A 17,161-nucleotide genomic window follows, 5' to 3' on the forward strand; every position below is an offset into this window, starting at 1 on the left:
CTAATTATTATCTATACATTACCTTCATTCTTCTCCTCAGGCATGACAGTATGACACAGAGCCAGCAGTCTGAAGAACTCCTGCACTGATGGCTCCTCCATCTTGATGGCCTCCACCAGGCTACTGTCATGAAACTTAAACTTCCTGTCACTCAGAGGGTTGAAGGAGAAATCTACACAGGCCGTTCTCTGGAGGGAGATGGACCAGAACACAGTTATAGTTTAACTTCACTACTGTATTACTGAAATATATAACTTGTTCTGTCCATATTGTAATTTATCTGTGTTTTCCAGTTCCTTATTCATACCTCTGTAATTTCCACTTTATGGCCAAATTCATCATAAACATCACCTGAAGGGACACGAGAGAGAACACATAATCAGCCAATCAAATTGCAGAAGCACAGTGGCAAGGAACAACTCCGTAGAATGAAGAAACCTTGAGAGGAACCAAAGTACACAGGAACCAAACCCAAATGCGCGTCGTACCATAGCTCTTCCCGTTGATGGAGCATTTGTTGAAGATCATGATGTTTTGTGTGAGAGTTCCTGTCTTGTCTGAGAAGATAAACTCCACCTGGCAACAAGGACCAACGAGGATTGTTTGTCACTTGGCTGAAGCAACTTCATTCATTCATCCGTTCATATATAACGTTCATCTATAAATGTATACATTAAATAATGATTTAATTAATCCATCCATTCATTCACCCACCTGGCCCAGCTCCTCATTGAGCGTGGTGGTTCTGGCCTCAGCTGGAGTGTCCTTCTGGATGTAATACATCTTCCTGTCCCAGTTAATAAAGTAACTGTGGCCCAGACGAATAACCTCCACACTTAGACAAAGAGGAGTACAAGGTAAGTTAAGATAAGAGCTGAGTTAAGATAAGAGCTGAGTTAAGATAAGAGCTGAGTTAAGATAAGCGCTGAGTTAAGATAAGCGCTGAGTTAAGAGGTGAGTTAAGATAAGCGGTGAGTTAAGATAAGAGTTGAGTTAAGAGCTGAGTTAAGATAAGAGGTGAGTTAAGATAAGAGCTGAGTTAAGATAAGAGCTGAGTTAAGATAAGAGTTGAGTAAGATAAGAGTTGAGTTAAGAGTTGCGTTAAATCAAACTCAGTTCAAGCTAGAATCTTTAGTTGAAACGATAACAAAGCAACCACCCCACCTCTGTTTGAGTAAAAAGCTGAGGGATGGGCGTGGAGAAATGTAACCACTCTCAAATTCATGGACAGAGCTATGGAGGGCTGACCATCCATGATACAACCATTACAGTTTAACCATGTTATGGAGGGAGATGGACCAGAAGCAGTGTTTGTTTACGTTGGCATTGTTTACAAACATTGGGGTCAAACAGACTTCTATGTTGAGTTCTGATGTGGTACGACAGTTGAGGAATTTATAAGTTCTATTCTTCAAGAGTCAATGGGTGTACATATCATCAATTTATAAGTTCTATTCTTCAAGAATCAATGGGTGTACATATCATCAATTTATAAGTCAAAAAATAGATGTAGCAACTTAGTAGCTAGCTAAGTAACTAGCTTTAAGTAAAAAATGCCATAATAATTGAATTATCTCCACTGTTACTGGTTCTGTACCTGACGTAGAGGTGAGTACAACTGTGTTGAGAATGATGACGTAAGACCGGGCAGACAGACAGGCAGACAGACATGAAGGCAGACAGACAGATAAACAGACAGATAATCAGACAGACAACAGAAAGGCAGACAGACAGACATACAGAGAGACAGGCAGACAGATAAAAAGAGAGAGAATGAGAGAGAGCGAGAGAAAGAGAGAGACAAAGAGAGAGACAGAGAGACAGACAGAGAGAGAGAACTAGAGAGAGACAAAGAGAGAGACAGAGAGACAGACAGACAAACCCACCTGACGTAGAGCGAGATGGGCACCATTGTGTTGAGGATGATGATGTAAGACCAGAAGGTGAGGAACCCAGAGAACACCACATTGTTGTTTCTGATTGGTTCATCCCACAGGAGATAGACACCGAAGCTCCTCCCAACCTTCTGCTCCCAGATGGTGTTGCCAATAGCCAGGATCACACCCATGCAGACTAGGAAGCCAAATATCTGGAAGTAGAGATCAGCAAGTTGGTATTCAGTACTAGCACCGTTTCATAAACAGAACTTCACGTTTTATATATTTTATTTAACCTTTATTTAGCTAGCGAACTAGGTACATTGATATGTTGGATGCACAAAGGTTGAGCCAGTTGCAACATGGACTTTTAAAATATTTTTTTACCATCAAAAAAGTCAATGTTCTTTTTTTTTGTTGAGCACTTCAGACGATGTGGGGGAGAAAAAAAAGTGCTCACCCATAAAACTAAAGTGTTCATCAGTTTATCAATGCTAGTCCTTTTGAATTTAGTCCTCCCACAGTTCTGCATCAGTTTGGTTTGCAGCCCTAGAGAGGAGCAAGGGAATCACACATCACGTAGAGAACGACAATAACGAAGAGAGAAGCAACTAGCCATATCAACGATCTGACCGTTCCTGGTCAGTACATGTAGATCAGATGGATGTTAAATCTTAGACACGTGAAGTGACAGAGATACACTAAATGTAATTGGTAGCAATTAAACATGAACATATAACAACACTGTGCCACATTAGGTTTTCTCATTTGATTACAAATGAGACTCCTGAATACTCTCTCGTTAGAGGGAGGTCTAACGAGATGTACGCAGGTGACTCCTGAATACTCTCTCGTCAGAGGGAGGTCTAATAAGAAGTACGCAAGTTAGCCAGCCAGCCCGACATGGTGAAATCCTTAACAAAACAGCAATAACACGGCATCCATATTAGGAAGTCATCAGAATTTTGACTGATAACAGATGACTTCATAATACGAATGCCGTACATCAAGACTGTTCATTCATACCAGCGAAGACAACCATTCCGAAGCACCAGTCCGTGTTCCGGAGCACACAGCCTCTCAGCAGCATCTTTTCGTTATCCAGAGGGTACTTGTTATCTCTCCAGTACAGAGTACCTGTGAACTTGTCCAGCTTGTTGTTGGGAGGCTCACAGATAACTTCCCCTGAGTAGGAAAACATTTGACACAGATTCACCACAGGAAGCCTGGCAGTCAGCACAGCAGGCAGCATCAAGATGTCTACCATAGAAGTATAATTGCTAGAATGGGTAAAGGCCATAACAGAATGTTGACTTGAATTGGAATTACCCGTTCTAGTTACTCTAGCCAGCAGGCAGCAAGGTGTTTACTCTTGTCTGTTTCTCTGTCTTCTATGTGCTGCATTAGCTATGTGCTTTATGTTGTATTATATTGTATTTTCAGTGTCAACACAACCCCAACAGAGACAACAGGGATTTGAACCTGGGCCTCCTACGTTGCAAAAAAAAGATAAAAACTACATAAAAGGGAAAAAGCTACATAATTGCACACATATGTACACAGGTGTATAGTATGAACACAAACCGACCTAAAGAAACTCAAATATATGTAAGTCTATGATGTAAACACAAAATGTTCCCTGACAAACACAACATACTGTCACGGTTGTTGTAGGATGAAGCGGACCAAAGTGCAGCGTGATTATCTTTCCACATATTTTATTGAACTGTGAAACTACGCAACACATACAAAATAAACTGAATGAAGAAAAACAACAAACCGTGACGAAGACTTAACATACACTTACTCAAAAATCAATCTCCCACAAACCCAGGTGGGAAAAACACCTACTTAAGTATGATCTCCAATTAGAGACAACGATGACCAGCTGCCTCTAATTAGAGATCATCCCAAACAAAAACCCAACATAGAAATACAAAACTAGAACATAACATAGAAAATCTAAACTAGAAGAAAAAAAAATGTCACGCCCTGACCTACTCTACCATAGAAAATAACATATTTATATGGTCAGAACGTGACACATACTCTAAGACTTCACCTTCATTTCCACTAGTTACTGAGACCAGCTCTGTCTCCAGATCAGTAATTCCATAGTAATTACACAGGAGAGCAAAACAGCACAACAGTAGGACACAAGGACGTGCTGAACCATGGAAACAGCCGTTCCACTTACCTCAAAAATAGACACTCAAGTATCAGACAAAATTACCCCTGAGTTCGTCATAGCAACAAACAGACAATCCAATGTCAAATACCAGGAAAAGAGAGCCAAGGTAATGTTATGTAGACTACAAAGGTCTCGTTATTAATACACACAGAATGCAGTATAAATTGTTATACTGTACCATTGAAGTCAGCCAGCTTTGTTATGTCTGCTCCCAGGTCCGAGGTCACAGTCAAAGCCTGGCGAACCTTCAGATTGGTCTCCCTATGCAGAAACATTGGGATTTTATTTTACAGTACAAGAATAAGTTAACCATGTATTTGCTTAGAAAGTACATGGTAAAATGGTATTAGACAGTAAAAACCTATGAATGACTTGTTTGTTTGATTCTGTAGGATTCAATAAAACAAGCACTGCATGGGCATTGTTAGCTACCAACAATGTTGAAGTACAAGGAAGTACCACTTGTCATAAGCCACAAAAAAAAAAGTTTTTAAATGACAGGAAATTAGCTTTAAAACGACAACATTTTCACTCGAGCCTTCATGGCAAAATGTGTAGAATAGCAGGGCCCAGCACACTCGGCCCAGGCTGTGGTAGCAGAAAGCTACACAGCATTTTCACTCGGCCTCATGGCAAAATGTGTAGAATAGCAGGAAATTAGCTCAGAGATTCTTGAAAGTCGGGACATCCATTGCTACTGTGTATACCACTTAAATGAAACATTTTTATAATATTTTTGTCAACTACGTAAAACATCACCTCTATCAGAATTTTTTATAACGTCAACTCCTTCAGAATGCTCAAAGATTTAATAGAATAGTTGTGTTTTTATTGGGGATTTTCAAATGAAACATTTTCCATATTTTACAAATGTTCGTATTTAACTTGTGTCTGTTTTGAGTGTCTGTTGTCAACTCCGTCACTGATGGCTAACCACTTTAAGATGTATTTTTTTTGTCAATATTCTGAATATACACAAAATATTGTAATCACGGATCTGCAACATACAGTGCCTTCAGAAAGTATTCATGCCCCTTTACTTTTTCCACATTTTCTTGTGCTACAGCCTGAATTCAAAATGAATTAAATAGATTATTTTTCTCACCCATCTACACACAATATCCCACAATCAGAAAGTGTAAACATGTTGTTAGAATTTTTTTGCAAATGTATTGAAAATGAAATACAGAAATATCTAATTTACATAAGTATTCACACCCCTAAGTCAATACATATTAGAATCACCTTTTGCAGTGCTTACAGCTGTGAGTCTTTCTGGGTTAGTCTCTAAGAGCTTTGCATACCTGGATTGTACAATGTTTGCACATTATTCTTTTTAAAATTCTACATTTTCAAGCTGATTTACACTACCGGTCTAATGTTTTATTACACCTACTCAATCAAGGGGTTTTCTTAAAATGTTTTTTTGTAATTTTTTTTTTACAATTTTCCACATTTTAGAATAATAGTGAAGACATCAAAACTATGAAATAACACATATGGAATCATGTAGTAACCAAAAAAGTGTTAAAAAAATCAAAATATATTTTAGATTTTAGATTCTTCAAATAGCCACCCTTTGCCTTGATGACAGCTTTGCACACTCTTGGCATTCTCTCAACCAGCTTCACCTGGAATGCTTTTCCAACAGTCTTGAAGGAGTTCCCACATATGCTGAGCACTTGTTGGCTGCTTTTCCTTCACTCTGCGGTCCGACTCATCCCAAACCATCTCAATTTGGTTGAGGTCGGGGGATTGTGGAGGCCAGGTCATCTGATGCAGCACTCCATCACTCTCCTTCTTGGTAAAATAGCCCTTACACAGCCTAGAGTTGTGTTGGGTCATTGTCCTGTTGAAAAACAAATGAGTCCCACTAAGTCCAAATCAGATGGGATGGCGTATCGCTGCAGAATGCTGTTGTACCCATGCTGGTTAAGTGTGCCTTAAGTGTGACTCACAGACAGTGTCACCAACAAAACACCCCCACACATCACACCTCCTCCTCCATGCTTTACAGTGGGAAATACACATGCAGAGATCATCCGTTCACCCACACCACGTCTCACAAAGACACGGCAGGTTGGAACCAAAAATCTCCAATTTGGACTTCAGACCAAAGGACAAATTTCCACCGGTCTAATGTCCATTGCTCGTGTTTCTTGGCCCAAGCAAGTCTCTTCTTATTATCGGTGTCCTTTAGTAGTGGTTTCTTTGTAGTAATTCGACCATGAAGGTCTGATTCACACAGTCTCCTCGGAACAGTTGATGTTGAGATGTGTCTGTTACTTGAACTCTGTGAAGCATTTATTTGGGCTGCAATTTCTGAGGCTGGTAACTCTAATGAACTTGTCCTCTGCAGCAGAGGTAACTCTGGATCTTCCTTTCCTGTGGCGGTCCTCATGAGAGCCAGTATCATCATAGCGCTTGATGGTTTTTGCGACTGCACTTGAAGAAACAAACGTTCAAAGTTCTTGAAATTTTCCGGATTGACACATATATCATTGTGATGAAGCAATGATGGACTGTCGTTTATCTTTGCTTATTTGAGAGGTTCTTGCCATAATATGGACTTGGTCTTTTACCAAATAGGGCTATCTTCTGTAAACCACCCCTACCTTGTCACTACACAACTGATTGGCTCAAACACATTAAGAAGGAAACTTTTAAGAAGGCACACCTGTTAATTGAAATTCATTCCAGGTGACTACCTCATGAATCTGGTAGATAGAATGCCAAGAGTGTGCAAAGCTGTCATCAAGGCAAAGGGTGGCTACTTTGAAGAATATAAAATATATTTTCATTTGGTTACTACATGATTCCATATGTGTTATTTCATAGTTTTGATGTCTTCACTATTATTCTATGATATATAAAATAGTAAAAATAAAGAAAAACCTTTGAATGAGTAGGTGTTCTAAAAACTTCAGTCAAAACTGTAACTAGGCCACTCAGGAACATTCAATGTCTAGGTAACCAACTCCAATGTATATTTGGCCTTGTGTTTTAGGCTATTGCCAGTGACACAACATCTCCATTGAATCCATTTTAAACTCAGGTTGTAACAACAACAACATGTGGAAAAAGGGGTGTGAATACTTTCTGAAGGCCACTGTATGCTTAAATAATGCAAGTATTTGCTGTGATAGACTTAAGGAATAACGTTAGCTTTATAAATGTTGTTTTATGTTCTAAATCTAGAAAAACATGCCAAAATGCTAACGGAAATAGCCCTGGAGCATTACACAGTGCTGTAAAACCAAACAAAAAGAAGCTTGGAGATTTGTATTTCATATTTGAAAAGTCTGATGTTAGAATTATACAATCAAGGCCTTTAAACACTTGTTGGACAATAATTGTAAAAATTAAAAGCTGCTATTCTCTGTTATTATCTATGCATAATCACTTTAATAACTCTACCTACATGTACATATTGCCTCAATTACCTCGACACCAGTGCCCCCGCACATTGTAATTATTTCGCCACTATGGCCTATTTATTGCCTTACCTCCCATATCTTACCTCATTTGCTCACACTGTGTATAGACTTTTTTTCTATTGTATTATTGACTGTATGTTTGTTTTATTCCATGTGTAACTCTGTGATGTTGTTTGTGTCGAACTGCTTTGCTTTATCTTGGCCAGGTCGCAGTTGTAAATGAGAACTTGTTCTCAACTAGCCTACCTGGTTAAATAAAGGTGAAATAAATAAAAATGTACAAAAATGGATTGTACCGGTACGCCCTGTATATAGCCCCGCTACTGTTATTTTACTGCTGCTCTTTAATTATTTGTTATTGTTATCTCTTACCTTTTTTTTAGGGTATTGTCACGTCCTGGCCAGTATAAGGGTTAATTGTTATTGTAGTTTGGTCAGGACGTGGCAGAGGGTATTTGGTTTATGTGGTTCGGGGTGGTGTTTTTTCTAAAAGGGCATTTGATTTAAGTATTCCGGGGTTTTTGGGCACTGTTCCTTGTTTACGTATTTCTATGTTGATCTAGTTGGTTGTATGTCTATGTTTGGTTAATTGGGGTGGACTTCCAATTGAAGGCAGCTGTGTGGTGTTGCCTTTGATTGGAAGTCCTATATTAGTTGCGTGTGTTTGTCTGTGTAATTGTGGGAGATTGTTTCGTGTTTAGCGTGTGTGAGCCTAACAGGACTGTCAGTATATCGTGAGTTCGTTTTGTTATTTTTGTATGTTCGTTTTTGAGTTTATTAAATGTTCAAAAAAATGAACTATCTCAACTCTGCTGCATACTGGTCTTCATTTTCCGACGATGATTTCGCTATATCGTCTGACGACGAAGAAATCCCTGACAGAATCTCCCACCAAACCAGGACCAAGCAGCAGAAGATGGAGCAGAGGGAATTTGAGTTGAGCAAAAGGGAGAAATGGACATGGGAGCAAGTAGTGGCCGGAGAGGGCCCATGGAGTATGGCTAGTAAGGACCGGGAACGTTACCGAGGAACGCGACTGGCGTTGAAGCACGAGAGGCACCCCCAATAATTTTTTTGGGGTGGGGCACACGGGTAGTTTGGCTAGGCCTAGGAAGAGCCGGAAGCCAGCTACCCGTGGTTATATGGAGGAGCGTATGAGGTGGAGAGCGCCATGTTTCGCTGAAGAGCGCACTCTCACCCATACACACGCACAGTCCGGTGCGCGTTATTCCAGCCCCTCGCAGGTGTCGTCCTAGAGCGGGCATCCAGCCTGGTAGGAGGATGCCTGCGCAGCGCATCTGGTCGCCGGTACGCCTCCGAGGACCCGGCTACCCAACTCCCGCTCTACGCACGGCTACCATCAGGCCCCTGCACAGCCCAGTCCGCCCTGTACAAGCACCCCACTCGTACAGGGCTACTAGTTCCATCCAGCCAGGACGGGTTGTGCAGGAGGTAAGATCAAGACCGCCTGTGCGCCTCCATAGCCCTGGGTTTCCAGCTCCTGTCTCTCGTGCGGACCCGGAAGTGCGTCAGCCCAGTCCGACTCGTCCTGTTCCCGCTCCCCGCACTAGCCTGGATGTGCGTGTTCCCAGTCTGGTACGTCCAGTACCAGCACCACGCACCAGGCTTCAAGTGCGTCATCCCAGTCCGACGTCGCTAGAGCTGCCCGTCAGTCAAGAGTTGCCCGAACTGCCCGTCAGTCAAGAGTCGCCCGAACTGCCCGTCAGTCAAGAGTCGCCCGAACTGCCCGTCAGTCAAGAGTCGCCCGAACTGCCCGTCAGTCAAGAGTCGCCCGAACTGCCCGTCTGTCAAGAGTCGCCCGAACCGCCCGTCAGTCAAGAGTCGCCCGAGCCGCCCGTCAGTCCAAGAGTCGCCCGAGCCGCCCGTCAGTCAAGAGTCGCCCGAGCCGCCCGTCAGTCAAGAGTCGCCCGAGCCGCCCGTCAGTGAAGAGTCACCAGAGCCACCCACTAATCAGGAGCTGCCAGAGTGGCCAGACTGCCCGGAGCTGCCAGAGTGGCCAGACTGCCCGGAGCTGCCAGAGTGCCCGGAGCTGCCCGGAGCTGCCAGAGCGGCCAGACTGCCCGGAGCTGCCAGACTGCCCGGAGCTGCCAGAGTGCCCGGAGCTGCCAGAGTGCCCGGAGCTGCCAGAGTGCCCGGAGCTGCCAGAGTGCCCGGAGCTGCCAGAGTGCCCGGAGCTGCCAGAGTGCCCGGAGCTGCCAGAGTGCCCGGAGCTGCCAGAGTGCCCGGCGATGCCAGAGTGGCCCGACTGTCTTCCGGGTCTGCCAGAGTGGCCCGACTGTCTTCCGGGCCAGCCCGAGTGGCCCGACTGTCTTCCGGGCCAGCCCGAGTGGCCCGACTGTCTTCCGGGCCAGCCCGAGTGGCCCGTCTACCCGGAGCTGCCGGGGTGGGTCGTCTGCCCGGAACTGCCTGAACCAGAGCCACCTCCAGATATAGGTGGGTTGGGGAGGGGGGGTGTAGTACAGTGCCGTCGTTGACGGCAGCCACCCTCCCTTCCATCCCTTTAGTTAGGGGGATTTTTTTTTGGGGGGGGGGATTTTGTTATTTTTGAGGTGCTTCCGGGGTTAGCACCTTTAGGGGGGGGGGTACTGTCACGTCCTGGCCAGTATAAGGGTTAATTGTTATTGTAGTTTGGTCAGGACGTGGCAGAGGGTATTTGGTTTATGTGGTTCGGGGTGGTGTTTTTTCTAAAAGGGCATTTGATTTAAGTATTCCGGGGTTTTTGGGCACTGTTCCTTGTTTACGTATTTCTATGTTGATCTAGTTGGTTGTATGTCTATGTTTGGTTAATTGGGGTGGACTTCCAATTGAAGGCAGCTGTGTGGTGTTGCCTTTGATTGGAAGTCCTATATTAGTTGGGTGTGTTTGTCTGTGTAATTGTGGGAGATTGTTTCGTGTTTAGCGTGTGTGAGCCTAACAGGACTGTCAGTATATCGTGAGTTCGTTTAGTTATTTTTGTATGTTCGTTTTTGAGTTTATTAAATGTTCAAAAAAATTAACTATCTCAACTCTGCTGCATATTGGTCTTCATTTTCCGACGATGAATACGCCATATCGTCTGACGACGAAGAAATCCCTGACAGGTATTTTCTTAAAAATACATTGTTGGTTAAGGGCTTAAGGGCTTGTAAGTAAGCATTTCAATGTAAGGTCTTCACACATGTTGTATTCGGCGCATATGACAAATACGATTTAATTTGATGGTGTCTGACGGAGTTTACATAAATCCAACTAGTTGTATTTTATGAAGAAAAAAATTACAATTCGGAGTTTGTTCCTTTACATGGTGTGATGACTGATACACTTGGTCTATCAAAATATATATTTCACATTTGTTAAGACAAATATTTTGGGGGATAAAAAGTTAATTACCCTATTTTTCCAGAATCCCTGAGCTTTAAAACAGTCTCATGGCAAAATGTGTAAAATAGCATGAAATTAGCTATTAAACTACAATTTTCTCTCTCTGCCCCAAAAAAAAGCACACAACAAAAATAATGTATTTTTAATTTGGGTTTGGGGGGTGGGGGGGGGGTGTAAATACCAATGGAAATACCAATGGAAAAGTACTCTTAAACAAAGTGCAAGATGCAAGTGAAACGGGGGTAGATAGTGGTCAGTGGTGAGAGAGAAAACAGAGGGTGACTCATTCATGTAGTAAACTACAGTTGGCTCCGTGTCAAACAAAGCATTTTATTTTTTTTTTTATTTTTTTTAGTTATTTAGCAGACGCTCTTATCCAGAGCGACTTACAGTAGTGAATGCATACATTTCATGCATTATTTATTTTTTTTGTTGTACTGGCCCCCCGTGGGAATCGAACCCACAACCCTGGCGTTGCACACACCATGCTGGCGTTGCAAACACCATGCTCTACCAACTGAGCCACAGGGAAGGCCAGTTAACAGAACAACTATTATAAACTGGGCCAAATCCTCAACCTCAACCACCTGTCTTATTTCCTGATAATGCAGAAGAAACCGATAATGCGTAGAAACCACTGCAGGCACACAAGTGACACAGATAGCCCTCCTTGGCAAACAGCCCACTTCCCCTCAAAAATGATATTCAGTTTCTAAAGCCTCGTAGAAGCAAATACTATAGAAATACACGCAGTGTCTTACCCGTCTAGCTCAGCTGTCTCTATGTAACACAGTCCATATGGTTCACTGCTGGAGAGCAGCAGAATGTCAGCCTATAGGAGAGGAGGGAGAGGACTTACTGGCAGGCCACAGGGAATAAACCAATCTCTGCACCACTGCTTTACAATAAGAACCCAAGAGGTGCAGTAGAGGAATAGCCCTAAATCTTAATAAATAACATTGGAATGATTCATTTCAAGTGTTTACGGGAGTATCTAAGTATGAAATTGAAAGCAAATTACTCACTGCCACAAAGTGATTGTTTTCCAGCTTGATGATATCTCCCACGCGTACATTCATCCACTTCTCATTCTGTAGACTGAGACAGATACACAGTCATTCTCAATTGAACAGTCATAATGGTGATTTATAAAGCACAAAAAGCATAAAAATTTATCCTATTCAAAGAAATGTCTTCGTCTCATTGAGGATATACTTACTTTCCCCTGAGTACCTGAGACTGACGATTGTTGACCTGCTGATCGCTTTTGTACCTGAACTGAAATTGAGAAGACGTCTTTTACAATGGTCATGCACTGCTAATAGCTGCTAATAACTGGGGATGTACTGTACACACAGTACCAGTCAACAGTTTGGACACACCTACTCATTTAAGGGTTATTTCTTTATTTGTACTATTTTCTACATTGTGGAATAGTAGTGAAGACATCAAAACTATGAAATAACACATATGGAATCATGTAGTAACCAAAAAAAAGTGTTAAACAAATCAAAATACATGTTATATTTGGGATTCTTCAAAGTAGCCACCCTTTGCCTTGATGACAGCTTTGCACACTCTTGGTATTCTCTCAACCAGATTCATAAGGTAGTCACCTGGAATGCATTTCAATTAACAGGTGTGCCTTGTTAAAGTTAATTTGTGGAATTTCTTTCCTTCTTAATGCGTTTGAGCCAGTCAGTTCTGTTGTAACAAGGTAGGGGTGGTATACAGAAGATAGTCCTATTTGGTAAAAGACCAAGTCCATATTATGGCAAGAACAGCTGAAATAAGCAAAGAGAAATGGCCATACAAACGCTCCACACCGCGTGGCCGCTGCCACTCTAACCTGGTGGTCCCAGCGCGCACGACCCACGTGGAGTTCCAGATCTCCGGCAGCCTCTGGAACTGCCGGTCTGCGGCCAACAAGGCTGAGTTCATCTCAGCCTATGCTACCCTCCAGTCCCTATACTTCCTGGCGCTGACGGAAACATGGATTACCACAGATAACACTGCTACTCCTACTGCTCTCTCCTCGTCTGCCCACGTGTTCTCGCATACCCCTAGAGCATCGAGCCAGCGGGGTGGTGGCACTGGAATCCTCATCTCTCCCAAGTGGACATTCTCTCTTTCTCCCCTGACCCATCTGTCTATCTCCTCATTTGAATTCCATGCTGTCACAGTTACCAGCCCTTTCAAGCTTAACATCCTTATCATTTATCGCCCTCCAGGTTCCCTTGGAGAGTTCATCAATGAGCTTGACGCCTTGATAAGTTCCTTTCCTGAGGATGGCTCACCTCTCACAGTTCTGGGTGACTTTAACCTCCCCACGTCTACCTTTGACTCATTCCTCTCTGCCTCCTTCTTTCCACTCCTCTCCTCTTTTGACCTCACCCTCTCACCTTCCCCCCCAACTCACAAGGCAGGCAATACGCTTGACCTCATCTTTACTAGATGCTGTTCTTCCACTAATCTCATTGCAACTCCCCTCCAAGTCTCTGACCACTACCTTGTATCCTTTTCCCTCTCGCTCTCATCCAACACTTCTCACTCTGCCCCTACTCGGATGGTATTGCGCCGTCCCAACCTTCGCTCTCTCTCTCCCGCTACTCTCTCCTCTTCCATCCTGTCATCTCTTCCCTCTGCTCAAACCTTCTCCAACCTATCTCCTGATTCTGCCTCCTCAACCCTCCTCTCCTTCCTCTCTGCATCCTTTGATTTTCTCTGTCCCCTATCCTCCAGGCCGGCTCGGTCCTCCCCTCCTGCTCCGTGGCTCGACGACTCACTGCGAGCTCACAGAACAGGGCTCCGGGCAGCCGAGCGGAAATGGAGGAAAACTCGCCTCCCTGCGGACCTGGCATCCTTTCACTCCCTCCTCTCTACATTTTCCTCTTCTGTCTCTGCTGCTAAAGCCACTTTCTACCACTCTAAATTCCAAGCATCTGCCTCTAACCCTAGGAAGCTCTTTGCTACCTTCTCCTCCCTCCTGAATCCTCCTCCCCCTCCCCCCCCCCCTCCTCCCTCTCTGCGGATGACTTCGTCAACCATTTTGAAAAGAAGGTTGACGACATCCGATCCTCGTTTGCTAAGTCAAACGACACCGCTGGTCCTGCTCACACTGCCCTACCCTGTGCTTTGACCTCTTTCTCCCCTCTCTCTCCAGATGAAATCTCGCGTTTTGTGACGGCCGGCCGCCCAACAACCTGCCCACTTGACCCTATCCCCTCCTCTCTTCTCCAGACCATTTCCGGAGACCTTCTCCCCTACCTCACCTCGCTCATCAACTCATCCTTGACCGCTGGCTACGTCCCTTCCGTCTTCAAGAGAGCGAGAGTTGCACCCCTTCTGAAAAAACCTACACTCGATCCCTCCGATGTCAACAACTACAGACCAGTATCCCTTCTTTCTTTTCTCTCGAAAACTCTTGAACGTGCCGTCCTTGGCCAGCTCTCTTGCTATCTCTCTCAGAATGACCTTCTTGATCCTAATCAGTCAGGTTTCAAGACTGGGCATTCAACTGAGACTGCTCTTCTCTGTGTCACGGAGGCTCTCCGCACTGCTAAAGCTAACTCTCTCTCCTCTGCTCTCATCCTTCTAGACCTATCTGCTGCCTTTGATACTGTGAACCATCAGATCCTCCTCTCCACCCTCTCCGAGCTGGGCATCTCCGGCGCGGCCCACGCTTGGATTGCGTCCTACCTGACAGGTCGCTCCTACCAGGTGGCGTGGCGAGAATCTGTCTCCGCACCACGTGCTCTCACCACTGGTGTCCCCCAGGGCTCTGTTCTAGGCCCTCTCCTATTCTCGCTATACACCAAGTCTCTTGGCTCTGTCATATCCTCACATGGTCTCTCCTATCATTGCTATGCAGACGACACACAATTAATCTTCTCCTTTCCCCCTTCTGACAACCAGGTGGCGAATCGCATCTCTGCATGTCTGGCAGACATATCAGTGTGGATGACGGATCACCACCTCAAGCTGAACCTCGGCAAGACGGAGCTGCTCTTCCTCCCGGGGAAGGACTGCCCGTTCCATGATCTCGCCATCACGGTTGACAACTCCCTTGTGTCCTCCTCCCAGAGTGCTAAGAGCCTCGGCGTGACCCTGGACAACACCCTGTCGTTCTCCACTAACATCAAGGCGGTGACCCGATCCTGTAGGTTCATGCTCTACAACATTCGCAGAGTACGACCCTGCCTCACACAGGAAGCGGCGCAGGTCCTAATCCAGGCACTTGTCATCTCCCGTCTGGATTACTGCAACTCGCTGTTGGCTGGGCTCCCTGCCTGTGCCACTAAACCCCTACAACTCATCCAGAACGCCGCAGCCCGTCTGGTGTTCAACCTTCCCAAGTTCTCTCACGTCACCCCGCTCCTCCGCTCTCTCCACTGGCTTCCAGTTGAAGCTCGCATCCGCTACAAGACCATGGTGCTTGCCTACGGAGCTGTGAGGGGAACGGCACCTCCGTACCTTCAGGCTCTGATCAGGCCCTACACCCAAACAAGGGCACTGCGTTCATCCACCTCTGGCCTGCTCGCCTCCCTACCTCTGAGGAAGCACAGTTCCCGCTCAGCCCAGTCAAAACTGTTCGCTGCTCTGGCACCCCAATGGTGGAACAAGCTCCCTCATGACGCCAGGACAGCGGAGTCAATCACCACCTTCCGGAGACACCTGAAACCCCACCTCTTTAAGGAATACCTGGGATAGGATAAAGTAATCCTTCTAACCCTCCCCCCCTTAAAAGATTTAGATGCACTATTGTAAAGTGGTTGTTCCACTGGATATTATAAGGTGAATGCACCAATTTGTAAGTCGCTCTGGATAAGAGCGTCTGCTAAATGTCTTAAATGTAAATGTAAAATGACAGTCCATCATTACTTCATCACATGAAGGTCAGTCAATCCGGAAAATTTCAAGAACTTTTAAAGTTTCTTCAAGTGTAGTCGCAAAAACCATCAAGCGCTATGATGAAACTGGCTCTCATGAGGACCGCCACAGGAAAGGAAGACCCAGAGTTACCTCTGCTGCAGAGGACAAGTTCATTAGAGTTACCAGCCTCAGAAATTGCAGCCCAAATAAATGCTTCACAGAGTTCAAGTAACAGACACATCTCAACATCAACTGTTCAGAGGAGACTAGATGAATCAGGCCTTCATGGTCGAATGGCTGCCAAGAAACCACTACTAAAGGACACCAATAAGAAGAAGAGACTTGCTTGGACCAAGAAACACGAGCAATGGACATTAGACCGGTGGAAATCTGTCCTTTGGTCTAATGAGTCCAAATTGGAGATTTTTGGTTCCAACCGCTGTGTCTTTGTGAGACGCAGAGTAGGTGAACGGATGATCTCTGCATGTGTGGTTCCCACCGTGAAGCATGGAGGAGGAGGTGTGATGGTGCTTCGATGGTGACACTGTCAGTGATTTATTAAGAACTAAAGGCCACTTAACCAGCATGGCAAACACAACATTCTGCAGCGATACGCCATCCCATCTGGTTTGCACTTAGTGCTACTATCATTTGTTTTTCAACAGGACAATGACCCAACACACCTCCAGGCTGTGTAAGGGCTATTTGACCAAGAAGAAGAATGATTGAGTGCTGCATCAGATGACCTGGCCTCCACAATCACCCGACCTCAACCCAATTGAGATGGTTTGGGATGAGTCGGACCACAGAGTGAAGGAAAAGCAGCCAACAAGTGCTCAGTATACGTGGGAACTCCTTCAAGACTGTTGGAAAAGCATTCCAGGTGAAGCTGGTTGAGAGAATGCCAAGAGTGTGCAAAGCTGTCATCAAGGCAAAGGGTGGCTACTTTGAAGAATCTAAAATCTAAAATATATTTTCATTTGTTAAACACTTTTTTGGTTACTACATGATTCCATATGTGTTTTTCATAGTTTTGATATCTTCACTATTATTCTACAACATAGAAAATTGTAAAAATAGAGAAAAACCCTTGAATGAGTAGGTGTGTCCAAACATTTGATAATGGGTGGCAGGTAGCTTAGCGGTTAAGAGCATTGGGCCAGTAACTGAAAGGTTGCCGGTTTGAACCCCCGAGTTGACTAGGTGAAAAATCTACCGATGTGCCCTTGAGCAAGGCACTTAACCCTTAATTGCTCCTGTAAGTCGTTCTGGATAAAAGCGTCTACAAAATGACTAAAATATAAATCAAATGAGTTAACTGTACTGCTTTTTTTTTTTCACCCACGTGGCTGTATAATACACGTTTTGAATCATCAAATTAATTAAATAATTCATTCAAATCA

At 44.4% G+C, this 17,161-nt stretch overlaps 1 protein-coding gene across 3 annotated transcripts in view; it reads right to left on the reverse strand.

Moving 5' to 3' along the window:
- The window catches only part of atp8b4 (ATPase phospholipid transporting 8B4), a 56,715-nt gene that overhangs the window by 25,736 nt on the left and 13,818 nt on the right, over positions 1 to 17,161 (reverse strand). For all 3 annotated transcript variants that reach the window (XM_045688637.2, XM_045688633.2, XM_045688635.2), the window contains 11 exons: positions 12,106 to 12,164; positions 11,912 to 11,984; positions 11,648 to 11,718; positions 4,247 to 4,329; positions 2,904 to 3,062; positions 2,338 to 2,426; positions 1,887 to 2,089; positions 715 to 835; positions 489 to 576; positions 308 to 351; positions 23 to 188 (listed from right to left, as the gene is read on the reverse strand). In XM_045688637.2, coding sequence (XP_045544593.1) covers positions 23 to 188; positions 308 to 351; positions 489 to 576; positions 715 to 835; positions 1,887 to 2,089; positions 2,338 to 2,426; positions 2,904 to 3,062; positions 4,247 to 4,329; positions 11,648 to 11,718; positions 11,912 to 11,984; positions 12,106 to 12,164 — 1,156 coding nt within the window. The remainder of the gene's footprint in view (positions 1 to 22; positions 189 to 307; positions 352 to 488; positions 577 to 714; positions 836 to 1,886; positions 2,090 to 2,337; positions 2,427 to 2,903; positions 3,063 to 4,246; positions 4,330 to 11,647; positions 11,719 to 11,911; positions 11,985 to 12,105; positions 12,165 to 17,161) is intronic.

The sequence above is a fragment of the Salmo salar genome, chromosome 10 (genome assembly GCF_965601325.2).
Source record: "Salmo salar chromosome 10, fSalSal1, whole genome shotgun sequence".
NCBI classification, from domain to species: Eukaryota; Metazoa; Chordata; class Actinopteri; order Salmoniformes; family Salmonidae; genus Salmo; species Salmo salar.